The sequence below is a fragment of the Sander lucioperca genome, chromosome 12 (genome assembly GCF_008315115.2).
Source record: "Sander lucioperca isolate FBNREF2018 chromosome 12, SLUC_FBN_1.2, whole genome shotgun sequence".
Lineage (NCBI taxonomy): Eukaryota > Metazoa > Chordata > Actinopteri > Perciformes > Percidae > Sander > Sander lucioperca.
Genome location: NC_050184.1, coordinates 17,153,076 through 17,168,655, shown reverse-complemented (window position 1 = coordinate 17,168,655; position 15,580 = coordinate 17,153,076). Strand labels below are relative to the sequence as shown.

Sequence of the window (15,580 nt, the reverse complement as noted above, 5' to 3'; positions counted from 1 at the left end):
CAGGGAGTGAGAGAGTTCAGCGGTCTTTTTTGGAACATGAGTTAATATAGTTTGTGGTTTATTTTAATAAACAACTGCAGCTGTTTGAGTGCAGTTATCAGTCATTCTGTCCACTTTTTCACCTCAAAGTGTGCGACTGTTTTCGCTTTTGTAAAGAATTTGGTGAATTCAGGTTAACAGGTAGTGCTGGTTCTAGAAAGCCTGAGTTTGTGGCACAAACACGCCCCCTCCCCCCTTCCTCCCCAAAACCTTCTCTCTACCCTGAGGGTTGTGTGTTTTCCCCCAAGGATTACAGGAGCCTTAACCAGTTTCATAACAAGTACATACATGTACATAAACACACACAAAGCTGGCTTTGTGCACTATTCTCTCATCTGCAGACGCACATGATGAGGCTGTGTAATTCCATTCCATCTTCACACGTTTGGTTATACAAGTACGGGTGTTATGCTGTGACTGTGATTGAGAGTCATCATTGACAAAACAGTATTTTGCTAAACCTTTGCAGGTCGTGTCATGTCAGTCAGACTTGTCGTTCAGCTCCCCCTAGTGAGCTCAGAGGAAACTTGCTTTTGAAGTGTAATTTGCAAATGACATGCTCAGATTCTGAGGTTCTGAGTTGTTGTCTACATCAGTGCATTTTGTTACAATTTTGTCAAAGCTTTTCAAATAAAAGGACGCCGTAGTCACATTTTTGTTAACTTACCTTTTTATGTTTGTCATGTTTGCTCTCTCCTTGCAGGACAGTAAAAATGCAGAGCAGTGTTTCCCACTCACCGCCAACCATAGCTGTTGGGACCGGGTGAGGAGGAGAGAACAAGAGAGCGAAGGAGAGGAGCGACTGAAGCAGAGAGCGAGAGAGAGAGGGAGCGAGAGAGAGAGAGAACAAAAGTGCAGAGACGAAAGACAAGTAGTATTTCAACAGGTAAACAGTTGGCTTTATGTGAACAGTATGTCTAATGTAATCTAACTTAGCAGTTAGCTTCAAAGCATGCACTTTCTATCTCACCGCAGATTTTGGCTTACCTTGATGTTTCCACTGGATCATTGGCCCTTCCTGTGAGCTGTCGAGCATCTTCTTTTTTCGATAACCCCCCCTGCCCCCCCCCCCCCTCCCCCCCTCCACAACTTCCCAAGTTGAGCCTGCAAGGCAGGGGAGCCAAAAGTATATTTTCATGGCAGCGGCACTCTAGGGCTGCCATGGCAGCTGCTGCCGCCGATGCCTCACACCGTTTTACCGCACTGACGCCGGAGGAAGAGGGACGACGGACTGCCGCCAAGCTGTTTGGGAGCGCTGCCCCGCTGCCACGGATAGAGAGAGAGAGAGAGAGGGGGAGAGAGAGAGAGAGGGAGAGGGAAGGAGAAGGAGAAAGGGTAGGGAAAGCGAGTGGGAACGAGTGTTTGGTGTGCGGGGCCCTGTTCGCCTCACAGGAGAAGCTCCGGCTGCACGCCTTGAGTCACACAGGAGAGAAACCCTTCCACTGCTCACAGCCACACTGTCCTAAGGCCTTCAGCTCCAAATACAAACTCTTCAGGTACTGAGAATTAATCATATCGCTCAATTCACATCCTTTTAAATACAGCCTGAGGCATGGTTTATTTAGCTTTCTTAAAATCCTCATTGAGCAACTTTAGAAAGGCTATACTTTTTACTTTTATTCAACATGTGTGAGACTGAAAAAGTAGTGACTTGAGTAGTGTGACCGCAATGTCTTTATTCACTTGACCCAGATTTAAAAAAAATGGCAACCCACAAAACTACGTGGTACACTACGCCGTACACTATGCCGTACACTACGCCGTACACTACGCCGTACACTACGCCGTACACTATGCCGTACACTATGCCGTACACTACGCCGTACACTATGCCGTACACTACGCCGTACACTACGCCGTACACTACGCCGTACACTACGCCGTACACTACGCCGTACACTATGCCGTACACTACGCCGTACACTACGCCGTACACTATGCCGTACACTATGCGTACACTATGCCGTACACTATGCCATACACTACCGCGTACACAACGCCGTACAATTGACAAAGCGCAGACATTCCTCTGTTTTGGTTGCTGATGAAAGGATTCAGAGTGTCGCGTTGAAGATGATATGTCGCATCACTATGGTGATCATTTGAGAATCACACCTACACTGAGGGGGTACCTTCTTCAGTGGAAAACGAAAAGAAAAGTACTGGTAGCTAAAGAGTGAGTGAAGCAGAGCTGTACCATACAGTGGAAACACGGCATTAGTGGAGTATTTAGGAGCTCAACAGCCAGACATTTCCCTCAGATGGTGGAGACCAAAGTCAGAGCTAAAAAGAAAGTAAATGTTGGACTTACATTCATCAGTTGGCCGAGAACCAGACTCTAAATTAATGATAATGTTGCTGATTCTGTATGTAAATTCTGGATGTGTAAATGAGCAACTGTTAAATGTCAATGATGTGTTTACAGCTTTGTGTTTTTCCTCCAAGTGGCCAAAAAAATCTAATCTCAAACTCATCAACATACTAGGATGTTTGGAATACTGTGAATCCCAGGAAGTGGTTCTAAAACCCATTCTGGGTCCTTGCTGTAAACCACTGTGACTCATTTATGTGGGCACAAGTGGTTTGACTAAGAGGAAGTCATGCCTCACATTAGCATGCACACTACTGACAGACTGCATAACCAATGTGACAATAAGACAAGGAATGTGTAACACCCTACCATTTACAGTCTCTCTTTTTTCTTGTGTTTCCCAGGCATATGGCCACACACTCTCCACAGAAGACCCATCAGTGTTCATTCTGTGAGAAAATGTTCCACCGCAAAGACCACCTGAAGAACCACCTGCAGACCCATGACCCCAACAAGGAGGCCTTCAAGTGTGAAGAGTGTGGGAAGCACTACAACACCAAGCTGGGATATAAGCGCCATGTGGCCATGCACTCTGCCACGGCCGGGGATCTCACCTGTAAAGTGTGCATGCAGAGCTACGAGAGCACGCCCGTGCTCTTGGAGCACCTCAAGAGCCACTCTGGGAAGTCTTCGGGCGGCACCAAGGAGAAAAAACACCCGTGCGACCACTGTGATCGCCGTTTCTACACACGGAAGGATGTGCGACGGCACATGGTGGTCCACACGGGCCGAAAGGACTTCCTATGCCAGTACTGTGCCCAGCGCTTTGGCAGGAAGGACCATCTGACGCGCCACGTGAAGAAGAGCCACTCGCAAGAGCTGCTGAAGATCAAGCCGGAGCCTCCCGACATGCTAGGTCTTTTGGCTTCTGGGTCGCCCCCTTGCTCTGTGAAGGAGGAGCTCAGCCCCATGATGTGCGGCATGGGTCCCAACAAAGACCCCATGATGGGCAAACCGTTCCCCAGTGGGGCCCCTTTTCCGATGGGCATGTACAACCCCCACCATCTCCAGGCCATGTCTAATTCTGGGGTGGGTCACCCGCACCCGTCCCTGATGCCCAGTCCCTTGTCTGCAGCTATGGGCATGGGCTGTCACATGGAATCCCCTGGTCCTCTTCACCCACACTCCCACCACCACCACCATCACCACCACCATCACCACCACCACCATTCCCCTCCGCTGCCCCAGCACCACCAGCCCCAGGCTCCCCAGCAGCAGCACCAGCCCCAGCCAGCCCCCAAATACCAGCTGGGATCTACCTCATACCTGCTGGACAAGCCCTTGAAAGTGGAGATGGAGAGCTTCCTCATGGATCTGCAGAGTGGCTCTCCAGGCCCGGTTCCCTCTGCAGAGCCACATGCTGCTGCCTCACCCCACAAGGACGGACTGGAGCCCACCTCGGGCCTGGTGGACGAGCTTTGCGGGGATCACCTCCTGTCCAAGAGCCCTGCGGTGATCGCCGAGTCTCTGTGCGCTGCTAACATGGACTTCTCCCACCTGCTGGGCTTCCTGCCCCTCAACCTGCCTCCCTACAGTGCCCCCATGAGCACGGGAGGCCTGGTGATGGGCTACACCTCATCCGCGACCCCCTCTTCTTCCTCCTCCTCCTCTTCCTCATCTCTGCACGCTGCCGAGCCCCACGCCGCAGCACCTCTTACCTCTTTGCAACCGCAACCTCAGGAGCAGCAGAGCTCCAGCGGGGGTCTGGGCCTCGGACCCCTGCACCCCCTCCCACCAGTGTTCAGCTCCAGCCTTAGTACCACCACGCTGCCTCGCTTCCACCAGGCCTTCCAGTGAGAGAGCCAGCCCTTGGCCCAGCCAAGATGGCCTCCATACCATCCTCAGCTCAGTATGGATATTTCGGGTTGTGGTTCTTTTACAGGGCCTGTTGAAGAAGTTGGAGAATTAGAATAAATAAATACACAAGAAAATACACTTAGAAGCCTTATCAGAAAGTGCACAAAAGCTTTTGATTGAGCCTTAAAAGAAAGTTAAACCCCTTTGAGCAAAAAAGGAAAGGTGAGAAAAGAAGTTGAAGGAGCTTTTATTTGGGCTTTTTGCCCCCCCCCCCCTCCTATAGTTATAACAATGTATTAACCCATCCTTTTTATTTCCATTTACTTCCCCTTTTATCCCCCTTCCATCCCCTATTTAGTAGTATAGAGGACAGGATCAGTAGGCCAAAAGGCGTGGTACTGCATACTTTAAGTAATAATATAAAAAAAAAAAATCAAAGATAATTTTTTAGTGAAGATTATCTGTCTTGTTGTGACCCAGAAAAAAAATATATAGTTTGAAGTGGATATTTTGTTTTACTTTATTTTTCTTTTCCAAATGTAAGAACATGTGTCTCATCTCGAGTTTTGAACCACCCACTCTAATTACCTAAACGTCACAATCCGTACAGAGAGCCTCTGCTTTCTTGCTCTCTCTCTCTCTCTCTCTCTCTCTCTCTCCCTCCCAGTGAAGGAATTAAGTGATATAGACATTCACACAGTCAATGATCTAACTCTAAAATCCCCCTCTAGACAACTAGAGCCACAAAACCCCCCTCTGCCTCTAAAGAAGTGCTCTTTAAATAAGATTTTAAAAAAAAACGAGATAGATGTCCTTTTTATTTTTCTGTAACTGCAACCAGTGTGCTCCTAGAGTCAGGTCAGTTGTATTGAAAATAGCTCACTAAATGGAAAAACAGACTCTTATCATATGAATGATAAGAGATCTGTTTGCTGCCAAACACAGAGACCAGTCACACACATGGCCACATTTTTAAGCAACAGATGTGTGAGTTGGTTGAAAATTATGTAATCTCACGCTGGCTTTTTTTCTTTTTTTTTTTTTTACTTGTTCCTTAAGAGAAGCACTTTAAAAAAAATTAAAAAGAAATTCAGAGGAAGGCACTTAACCTTTAGGAATCTCCATGGGAAACGTTTTGTCTCCTTTCTCGTGACTCCCAGAGGTTTTCACTGCCTGAGACAGAGACGTTCTCCTCACTCTCCTTCCGTCACCCGTCTCCCTTCTGACAGTTATCTTTACAAAATTCCCCTGAGAATTGCATAATGATAATTGCAGCAGTTACGTGGCTGCCCAACATCCCTAAAAAAAAAGATATATATATATATATATATATATATATATATATTTCTTTTTTTTTTTGGAACAAACACATCTTTAGGCAGTCTTTCAAAAAGATGCATCATCAAGGTAATGATGAACCCTGACATATGTGAATGGCAAAAGAAAACAAAAGAATTTCAGTGACAGATGAGTAAAACAAATGTGTTAAAGAATGTTATTGCAGTGTACGAAATATCTCAAAAATGAATATTATTATTGCTTTTATCTCAGTAAGGTGTATTTTTAGATAGACGTATTAAAACTAAGTGATGATGTTTTTTTGATGTCTGGCAGGTTTACATTTGTGTGTATCTTGCATTTTTGATCAAACAAAATGGATGAAGTATTAGCTTTTTCCCTTAAGCTTTCCCTGTCATATCCGATCTTTACCTTTACATGTACTTGAGTTATAGTATAGCGGAATCAGAACTGTGGATGGGATATATCTATAGAAGGCTGTTAGAATTAGGATTTGAACTAGATAGATTGTTGGGATGCTGACAATGGATGGCCGACGAAATCTCTTGACTGTAGGTCTTTTTAGCCAGTGGAATATGTAACCCCTGCGCTGTGGTGAAATCCCAGCCGATTTCACTACAGGCTCAGTGGCAAGTGGAAGTCTTGGAGTTTAAATCCTTTCTAACCATTCACCAACAGCCTATTTAAAAAAAACCTGAGCCCAAAGTTAACCCGAAGCTTCAAAGTGAAATCGGTGCTCTTTATCTAACGTTCGGTCTGTGGCATGACCAACAGCAACTGGCATAACCATGGCCACACGCCGAGCTGAACTCCTTCATCATCTGGGATAGTTCATCTTGTACGGAAAATGTTGTTCCAGTCATAGATCGCAAGACCCCGTTCACTTTTGCCTATAGCCCGAATCGCAATTTAGCCCTCTGAGGACGAAAGACGCACAAACTTCAACTCAAAAAGAGATATTACAACATATCATTTCAGACATTTATTTACTATTTTAGTCATATATAACCTAAAGACTTTGGTTAAACTCATTTCAAGCACCGAAACTATTCTTACAACACATCATAAGTTAAGATTTGATTTCAAAAAGCCAACATCAACGTTTCAGAATTTTTCAGACATTGCTCTAGGAAAACTGTGGGCACGACTATATGGAAAGCTGAGTTTGTTCTGAAAATTTTGATATGAAACACATGGGGATCAGTTATATGCAAACAACCCTAAAAAGGTGAAATGAAGATATGTGAAAATGCCTTTAGACCTCAGAGGGTTAAATGTTGAGTAAAAACAAAACAAAGGACAGAAACCAGGAAAGACACAGTTCATGAAAAAATGAAAAATAAAACACATATTGCTGCTTTTAGCTACGGTTGCTGATGGATGACAACTGTAGACCACTAGAACATTTACATTTCTTTTTTTGCAAGATGGACAGCGAGCTGAAAACATGCACAAACGGAACCGACAAAGTGTTCATCATCCCCAGGCCCCATCCCCTCTGTACTCCCCCCCTCCTCCTCTCTCAGCTGCTTTGTAGAGTCAAAGGTAAAGGATCTGAAAAATACGGCGATATCCGGGAAGAAAAAAAAACCCGCCTTCACCGAATTCCCATGCTTTGACGTTCAAAGCACAGGGGGACACTGACTGACTGCACAACTTGGGGGGGGTGGTATTGCTCAGTCATATATTTGTTTGTTTGTTGTCATATGATATATTATTTTCTGTTTGTATAAAACAGGACCTCGAAAAAAAAAAAACAACACAACACATCACCTCATTTTTATTTGTTTTTTTTTTATTTTTCTTACCAAAACCTGGGGAGAAGAAACTCCATTTTTGCACAATTGCTTGATACAAAATGCTACAAGTGTTATCGGATTATGTTTTTAAAAAAAAAATACTGTAGGATATGGAACCCCCGACGATGAGCGGCTGATGGCCCCCCCCCACGTGTTAGACAGGCAAATATGTCTAACGTTGGGAGGCAGGAGCAGCTAAAAATTCACAATCAGCAAGCACTGATGTAAGAAAAAGCTCCCCCCCCCCACAGTCTGACTGTTTAATCACAACTTTATCGCTAAAATGGTAGATTTTATAATCCAAGTTCTGAACTAATTTGAAACATGTATAAGTCTCCCCCCCCCCCCTTGGAAAGTCATTATTTTGATAATTTGATTATTTTGAATGACTCTTGCAAAAATGATCAAACCTTTTATTGATCCTAAATAAATTAGCTGGCGGCACCTTTGTGAGACTTTAACATGATATACATATATATTTTAAAAAAGGCAAGATTTAAATTTGATCTTTATTATGATCTTAAAAAAAAAGGTTGTTTTTAAGAAAAAACCCTCTTGGCTTAAGCCATATTTGTAGCAATCAAATTGAGAATTTATACTTTTGTAACAAATATTCATTTAGCCCTAAAAAAAAAAGAAAACAAAAAAAGGAAGAAAGAAAGAAAAGCTTTTGGCATGTATTAAGTTTGTCCTCCCTGGGTTTCTGTGAGCTAATCTGAATTCTAGCACTTTCAACCTTTAAAAAAAAAAAAAAAAAAAAAAAAGAGTATTTTTTTTCTTTTAAAATTTCAGCTTATATGTTCATATGTTTTTAATTTTGTATTGATCCTGTATATGTATGTGCCATTAGTTTGATGTGTAGACTTTATCAAGCTTTGTGTATTTCTCTTCTCCAAAAGAATAACAGTATTTTTGATAGACTTTTCACTAATATCCTTCTAAATAAGAGCCCCCCCCTGTCCCTTCTCCTCTGAAACCTTTTTTTTTTTCTTCCTCGCTTTTGGGTAAACCAGCTTTGCCTTCTCTCTCTCTATCTCTCATAAATTTATCTAATACAACTCTATAGCCAAGCACTGGAAGAGAACAGCAACAACGTTTCTGTTATTCTGAGGCGGTGAGAAACGAGACGGTTGTCAGTACAGTGTCAAAAAGCCACAACCTGACCACAACCTGCCATTAAAAAACGCTGTTGCGACAGAGACCCATCTGCACGCCATTTTTAGACCATGTAACTGAAGAAAAAAAAAAATAAATGAAGTCAGTGACCCCAAAACTTAGCACTTAAAAGCTTACAGCCATGGTCACTAAACTGGTTGTTCCTGCCAAAAGGAACATGCTGATAATGATGCTGCGTTCCAGGCAACCCGTAACTCGTTTTTCACGATCTTCTACCCGTGAAAGTGCCCTGGAACGGCAGTTAAACCCCTAACTTACTACTCATGAACTCGTACCAGATGGTTGTACTCCCAGTTACAATTTTTGACGTCACACACACATAAACAACAATGGCGACCCCTGTTGATGCTGTACAGACGCCGGTGATTAACGGTGAGAAATAGAAATAAATATACATAAATAGGCAACGTAAAGTAATTCCGCACATTGTAATCAAAACAATACACATACGATTGTGTACTACTACAGGTTATGTTTATTAAATGAAGCCCAAAATATGTCGCCGACTAGAAATCGCTAGTATCAGCTAGCACTAGCTAACGTCAATGTTAGGTAGCCTCTAGCTAATGCTAGCTAAAAGGGTTTGTGGTGACTTTGCCTGGAACGCTACCAAGTTGTGAGTCGTGACTTGAAGTCGTAACTTACGGGCTAAAAATTGTGTCTGGAACGCAGCATGACTCTTATGTATGAATAGTGTCACAGTGTTCCAAAAATGACTTGTTTTCCCATTGCAAAGTGGCCGCAGATGTGGCTAAATGAATGTTACTAAAGATAAAATCATCACGTAGTCGAAAAGGAGTATTATCTTTTAATTAAGATAATTGAAGACAGAAGTGAAAAAACGTGGCTGTATACGTAGCTGTGAAAACACAACAACAACAGACCTATCGGACCACCTGCGCTCATATTGGTGATTTTGTTTTTTTTTATAGAGGTGATTCACCCAGGACTGGGTCAGTTGTTCTTCATAGTGGGATCATTCTGGGGATAATGGGCCCCGTCTCTGGGCTCATTTACACCAACCTGTACGGAAGCACATTTCTGCTAAAGAAAAGAATTAAAAGAGAAAAAAAATAACACAAAAAGTTAGGCAAGATCAAAAATAAAAAATACCCTTGATTAATCAAACATTTGTCTTACGAAGTCTAAATTATTCTGTGCTAAATCAAAAGGATGACTTACTTAGTCACAATTATTGCCTATAAGTCAACGTTATGAGATTCTAAGTCAACATTATGTGATGCTAAGTCGAAATTTGACTTAGGCTACATTTACATTGTTACGTTTTGGTTAAAAACAAATATCTTTTGCTGTGTTTACACCTGGCATTCCCCCTGCTCTGGCATTTCCGAGCCCCTAAACCGGAGACAATTGAAAACACTTATGATCCGTTTTGGTTTGGAATCTCCGGGGGTTGCGTCGCAGTCTCAACAGCCGCAAACGGCGACCTTTAGCACAACACCGACACTGACGCCAACGTTTCGCCGCATGATTGGGTCATGACGTCTCTAAGCTACTAACGTTACCATGGCAACTACCAGCAACAGGCGGAGTCTCCACGCTGGCTCTTTTTTATGCCCAGTGTACGAGAACGTTGATGAGATATTTTGGTTTGGCCGTTAGTTTAAACGGAGATTAGTTCTTCTACTGGAGCTTAAAACGCTTGTGTGCACGGAGATCGCTTTCGGCTCAAAACTCCGCTTAAAAACCAAAAATGTAGCAATGTAAATGTAGCCTTACTATAGTAATTATGATGTCTGACAAAATCCAAATTTACCCTTTTAAATTTAGAATTTTAGAATCACAATTTAGACTGAGTAGGTGAGCATATTTTTAAATCTTCATCATTTTGAGTTTCAACTAATTACATACAAAATTATTACAAAATTGCAATTTACAATCACTTAATTATGACTTACTATTTCATAATTCAGACTTTTTTTTTTTATCAATCACAGTTTTAACTTACCATTAGTATTTTTGCATAGGTTTTTCTATCTTCTTTTTCTTTCTCTGGCAGAGATGTGTGTGTAAGCCGACACAAAAAGGTGATTCCAAAATGAGAGCGACTCTGAAGCACTTGATATAAAATGTTTCCTCCGCTGACATTGATGTTATTCTGTTCCTTGGCTCGGCTGTAGCTCCATTACCTCGACCTGCACCTACTAGGGATGCACTTATCCTCACCTTTATCTCTTTTTACTACTAGGTGCAGAACACAAACATTGTAAGGGAATTTGTTCATCAGTTTAACTGATTTGATTTTAATAATGCTCTTTTCTTTCTCTCCCTCTCTTTTTTTGTTTTGCTTTTAGTAAGAAACTGGGTACTGTCTGATGCAGGCAGCATCCACATGTAGTTTTATATATTTCTAGCTTAATGTAAGTCTTGCATTCCAACCTCTTTTGTGTATCTCGTTTTAGTGCCATTTTTATTTTTTATCACTTGCTATAACAGCCACCTCTGGAATTAAAAAGGGTGAAAAAAAAAGGCGAACGAAAATAGAATATTTGCATTCACTTACACTATTTTATATAGCATGGAGTTTATCAACTACAGGGAGAATTATATAAATGATGTGCTTCGGAGAAAAGAAAGAAAAATGAGAAGTCTTGCTTTTTTGTTACATATCTCACATGCAATCAGTTGCTGCAATGTAGAAGTGACAGATTTGTATATTGGTTGATCCAAAGAGATGATGAACACAACAACAGAACTATTGACTTATTGTACAGTACAGTGTATCTTGGAGTTGTCATGTGTTATGTTGAAATGATTAAAAAGACAAACCAGCGGTTTCATACCCTCTTTGCATTCTATTTCTTCTTATTTCTTCCTCCGGTTTCGTTTGTAAAATGTGAAAATCCACTCCAAAACAACAGTATCAAAAGTCATCATTTAAAAAGATTGTTAGATGGCCTAAGGCAGGGGTCTCCAATGTGTTTTAGGTCAAGGACCCCTTAGCTGAAAACAGAGTAGGGGCCCCGGACCCCTACTACTGTACATATATTGTGTAAATTAGGTTGCATCTTAAACTGGGCTGGATGGATGAAAATGAATGGATATTAATATATTATTTATACGTCATGTTTTAATGTTAAACATATATGTGGAAGGCACAGTGACTCCTTAAGTTGAACTTAGACCTAGCTCTGGGGAGTTTACTCCCCGGAGTCCTTATGTTTCTTCTTCGCCCAGAACATCGCCTCGGATTAGGGCGACACCAAGACCTGGGTCTTGGGTGCAGCTGTGGCTATGGACCTGTTACACCCTGCTACGCTCTGCGATTCCCTGCAATGCCCGGCTACGTCCTGCTGCGTCCACCGCGTCCACCCATGCTCTGCTGTGCCACGCTACATCCTGTACCGTCATAACCCCAACCGTCAGACACCGCCCACCAAGAGTCTGGGTCTGCCGAGGTTTCTTCCTAAAAGGGAGTTTTTCCTCGCCACTGTTGCAATAGCCACTGCTAATGCTTGCTCTTGGGGGAACTATTGGAATTGTTGGGGCTTTATAGAGTGTGGTCTAGACCTACTCTATCTGTAAAGTGTCTCGAGATAACTCTTGTTATGATTTGATACTATAAATAAAATTGAATTGAATTGAATTGAACTGTACGGCTACTATAGTGGCTACTTATAGATGGCTTATCTTCAATGTGTAAATGAAGAAATGTAGAAAGTAATGAAATTTCAAGTGAAGCACCCTACTAAAAAATAGTTTATAATGCCATCCCAGAATATCTCAGGACTATCTGACTATTGGCTTGCGTCCCACAGTGTGTGTAACGCTCATATTGGACCAGGGTCTGGATTATGTCTCAGAGCTCTGCACCAGTACGCCTGCATGCATAGCTGAGTGTCAAGACGACCCTAATTATAGTACTACGGAGCTAACCTATACTTACATCAACTGAGCTGACTCTCACACATACACTTACGGGATGCCAACTGTGCCATAACTCAGGAATAGAAACTCTTTTGGTTTTTGTATAATTTTCTTAGGAGGAACCTGGAGAGCTCGTCAAAAAGGATTTCAGAGGACCGAGACACCACAACACAGACTTTGTGATTTGATCATAGCCTCCGAGAACGCTTTGGAAACACATAGGGACAAACCAGGAATTAACACCTTGACAGGCACAGAGGCACACATGCACACACACACACACACACAAAGAAACACACAAACACACACACTAATTTTGCACGTTATACTGCTACTAGAAATGTATCGCAATACCCTTGGAATCCCGCTGGAGGGAGCGTTTTTTTTTTTTTTTTTAAGATTATTTTTTGGGGCTTTTATGGCCTATAATTGATAGGATAGTTTGAAGACAGGAAAGGGGAGAGAGAGGGGGGACGACATGCAGGAAAGGGCCGCGGGCACACTCTACTGGGTGAGCTAGAGTTCCTCCCGGAGCGAGCGGTTTTAACTTTGCTGCGGGTGGGAGCAAGCGGTCAAAAAATAAACTGAAGGTCCCGGGATTTAGCTAAGACCAACCAGAAGGCTGGAGTCAACAGATGAAGTTGAAAAGTAATAAAAGCAGATCAAAGAAACGCAGCTCTAACTACAGCCTAAATGTACTGTTAAAAAGCTAAGCTAACCTGGGCTCGAAACACAAAACACAGCTTCTAACGGCTAACCTAAATCATAACTTTAATCCCCCTGTCTGCTTTTCCTTGCGTGATGCATTTAACGTGAGAGTGAGACCTAATCTGGCCTGGATGATATACTATACTTTCCTGCCTAAGAGGGGTTGTGCTGTGTTAAACTGACTCACCCAGCCGCTGGGTCATTTTGCGTCTGAAGATGGCTGCTTGCTTCGGTGACCACGACGTCGGAAGCAACCTTCGCTCTGGTTCCGTTGCTCTGCGCGCTCCCTTACCGCCCTCGCCGGGCCAGCCCCGCTCTTCTTTGTTGTTGTAGTTCATGTTTTTAAAGGTGTATTTACAAAAGTTGTATTGTGGGAAATAGTCCTTTAGCGTCTTTGTCAATAGTATTTTCTGCGTGGTAGCGTCTGATATGCAGCTGTCCGCCTAAAGCGTGCTGCCTCTGTGATGAAACAATCTCCTGATTGAATCTCTCTCCCCCCCCCAGTGACGTGTCAGCACTTGCCCTATCACCTTACTACTCAAAAGACCTGTCGTTACATCGACCTCTCAGAACAGTCCTGAAAAGTTAAGATTCACAGTCGTTTCTGAATCTTTTCAAGAATTTTTCTGTAATTCAGGAAACACATAATCCACCAAAGAGCACGTGGTGAAGTGTTATGTTAATTCTTACCACACAACACCGCGTTTCTGTGAAATAAGACAGAAAGGAAAAGCAGTCCGGTGAGTGACATTCTCTTCACAAACACCACTTTGATACAACACAGCGTTCAGTGTTAGCAGCTGCTACAGGGGCGCTGTTTTAACAAAAAAGAAGTCTCTCTCTCTCTCACACTCGCACACACACACACACACACACACACACACACACACACACACCCAGTACAGCACGTCCATGAAGTTGGAGGCAAGAGACATCAAAAAAAGAATGGTAGTTATTATAACAGTGAGCGATTATCGCTGTGTAAGTACTCCAGCCTGAGACTGAACAGTCTGCATGCGTGAAATTGAAGAATATTACATAATTTTCATACTCAACTTGTCATCACTTTATTGTTTTGTCATTGTACATTTCGTAAGTTGGACATTCTGTAAAAGAAACAAAGAGAAAAGTAGCAGAACCAAGTTTCTTTTGAGTCATCATGAGCGTCATGCTTTTTGGCTAAAACGATGACAGGATCATTACAGAGAGCGCCACAAAACAGCGAAACGCAACAATTACAAAGCCGTTTTCTTTTTTATGTACATTGTAAACCCCCTCGATCATAGGCCTACATACGTGCGCATGACCCGGGGCCTTTTTTCTAAAAGTCTATGTGTAAAAAAATCTCCTCTGGCATGTGCACTTCCAACAGCAGGAGAGGAGTGTCTGTCTGCCTTTACATAAGACAGCAGTCAAGTGTCAGTATCTCTCTGACGTAATACAGAGGGCAGAGCGTGGTACAGTAAATATGGTATCCCAGAGGAACTAAATCAAAGAGTAATGGTCAATACACGAGTACACTCATTTGAATTGAGGAAACCTCTGGGGCTTTACTGAGCAGTCACGTCCCGTAGCCAAGTGGCAGGGGTAACTTAATTTTGGCTCGTCTCGCTCTCTTCAAACAGCTCTTTTGTAGTTTAACAAGTGTTTGGGTTGGCTTGATTATGAAGGCCGAAGAGGGCGCAAGATGATGTTTTGCCCCTGGAGAAGCCGGGTCGATCTAACTAAAAACCAGTTTGATTGTAACCATAAAGACTGTGATAGACTACAATGCAATATTCAGCCAAAGGGCTCAGAGTGCTGTGGTGGTTAAGTTTAATCTTTGAAGACTTATTTGTTTAGGTGCTTGTAGTCTATATCGACATCATCTCATTTCCGGGATTGTTCAGGTGCCGCCGGAATTTCGGATGGATGTCCCTAATTTTCAGCCGGATGTCCGCCACATCCGTCTGCTTTCTTTGTGTTGGCGTTCTAAACTCTGGTGGATTTCTGAGGACTATGGTTAACTGCTCCTCAGATCTCTGCAGGGTAAATCCAGACAGCTAGCTAGACTATCTGTCCAATCTGAGTTTTCTGTTGCACGACTAAAACAACCTTTGAACGTACACATTCCACCAAAACAAGTTCCTTCCCGAGGCTATTTTGCAGAGGCGCCTTGGCTCTGTCCGGCACTCAGTGAGCCCAAGATGATTGTGATTGGTTTAAAGAAATGGCAACATACCAGAGCACGGATTCTCCTATCCCGCAATGCTATGTGGACAAGCCAGACTCTCCTCCGCAACGCTGTGGCCGAAGGTCTGGCAATGCAAGACTAAGAAGCTTATGATGCTTGATGACAATGCATCTTCTCTGCTTGTTGGAATTTCTCGTAGGACTGAAATCTGGCCCCGAACATCCACCATGAACTATATTGCAATTACATACCAGTGTTTTGCTGGACTTGTGTTATCTGATCGGTCAGAGAACAATAACTGTTCTGTGATTGAGATATATAATAGGGTTA

At 42.9% G+C, this 15,580-nt stretch overlaps 1 protein-coding gene across 2 annotated transcripts in view; it reads left to right on the top strand.

The window, feature by feature from the left end:
* Positions 1 to 8,545, top strand: part of plagl2 (pleiomorphic adenoma gene-like 2) — a 57,716-nt gene extending 49,171 nt beyond the window's left edge. The window contains exons 2-4 of one of the 2 annotated variants that reach the window (XM_036007997.1): positions 743 to 925; positions 1,015 to 1,535; positions 2,755 to 8,545. In XM_036007997.1, the coding sequence (XP_035863890.1) occupies positions 1,201 to 1,535; positions 2,755 to 4,207 (1,788 nt within the window). In that variant the 5' untranslated portion in view covers positions 743 to 925; positions 1,015 to 1,200 and the 3' untranslated portion in view covers positions 4,208 to 8,545. The remainder of the gene's footprint in view (positions 1 to 742; positions 926 to 1,014; positions 1,536 to 2,754) is intronic. The other variant, XM_036007998.1, reaches the window with a different exon arrangement.
* Positions 8,546 to 15,580: the final 7,035 nt, after the last annotated feature.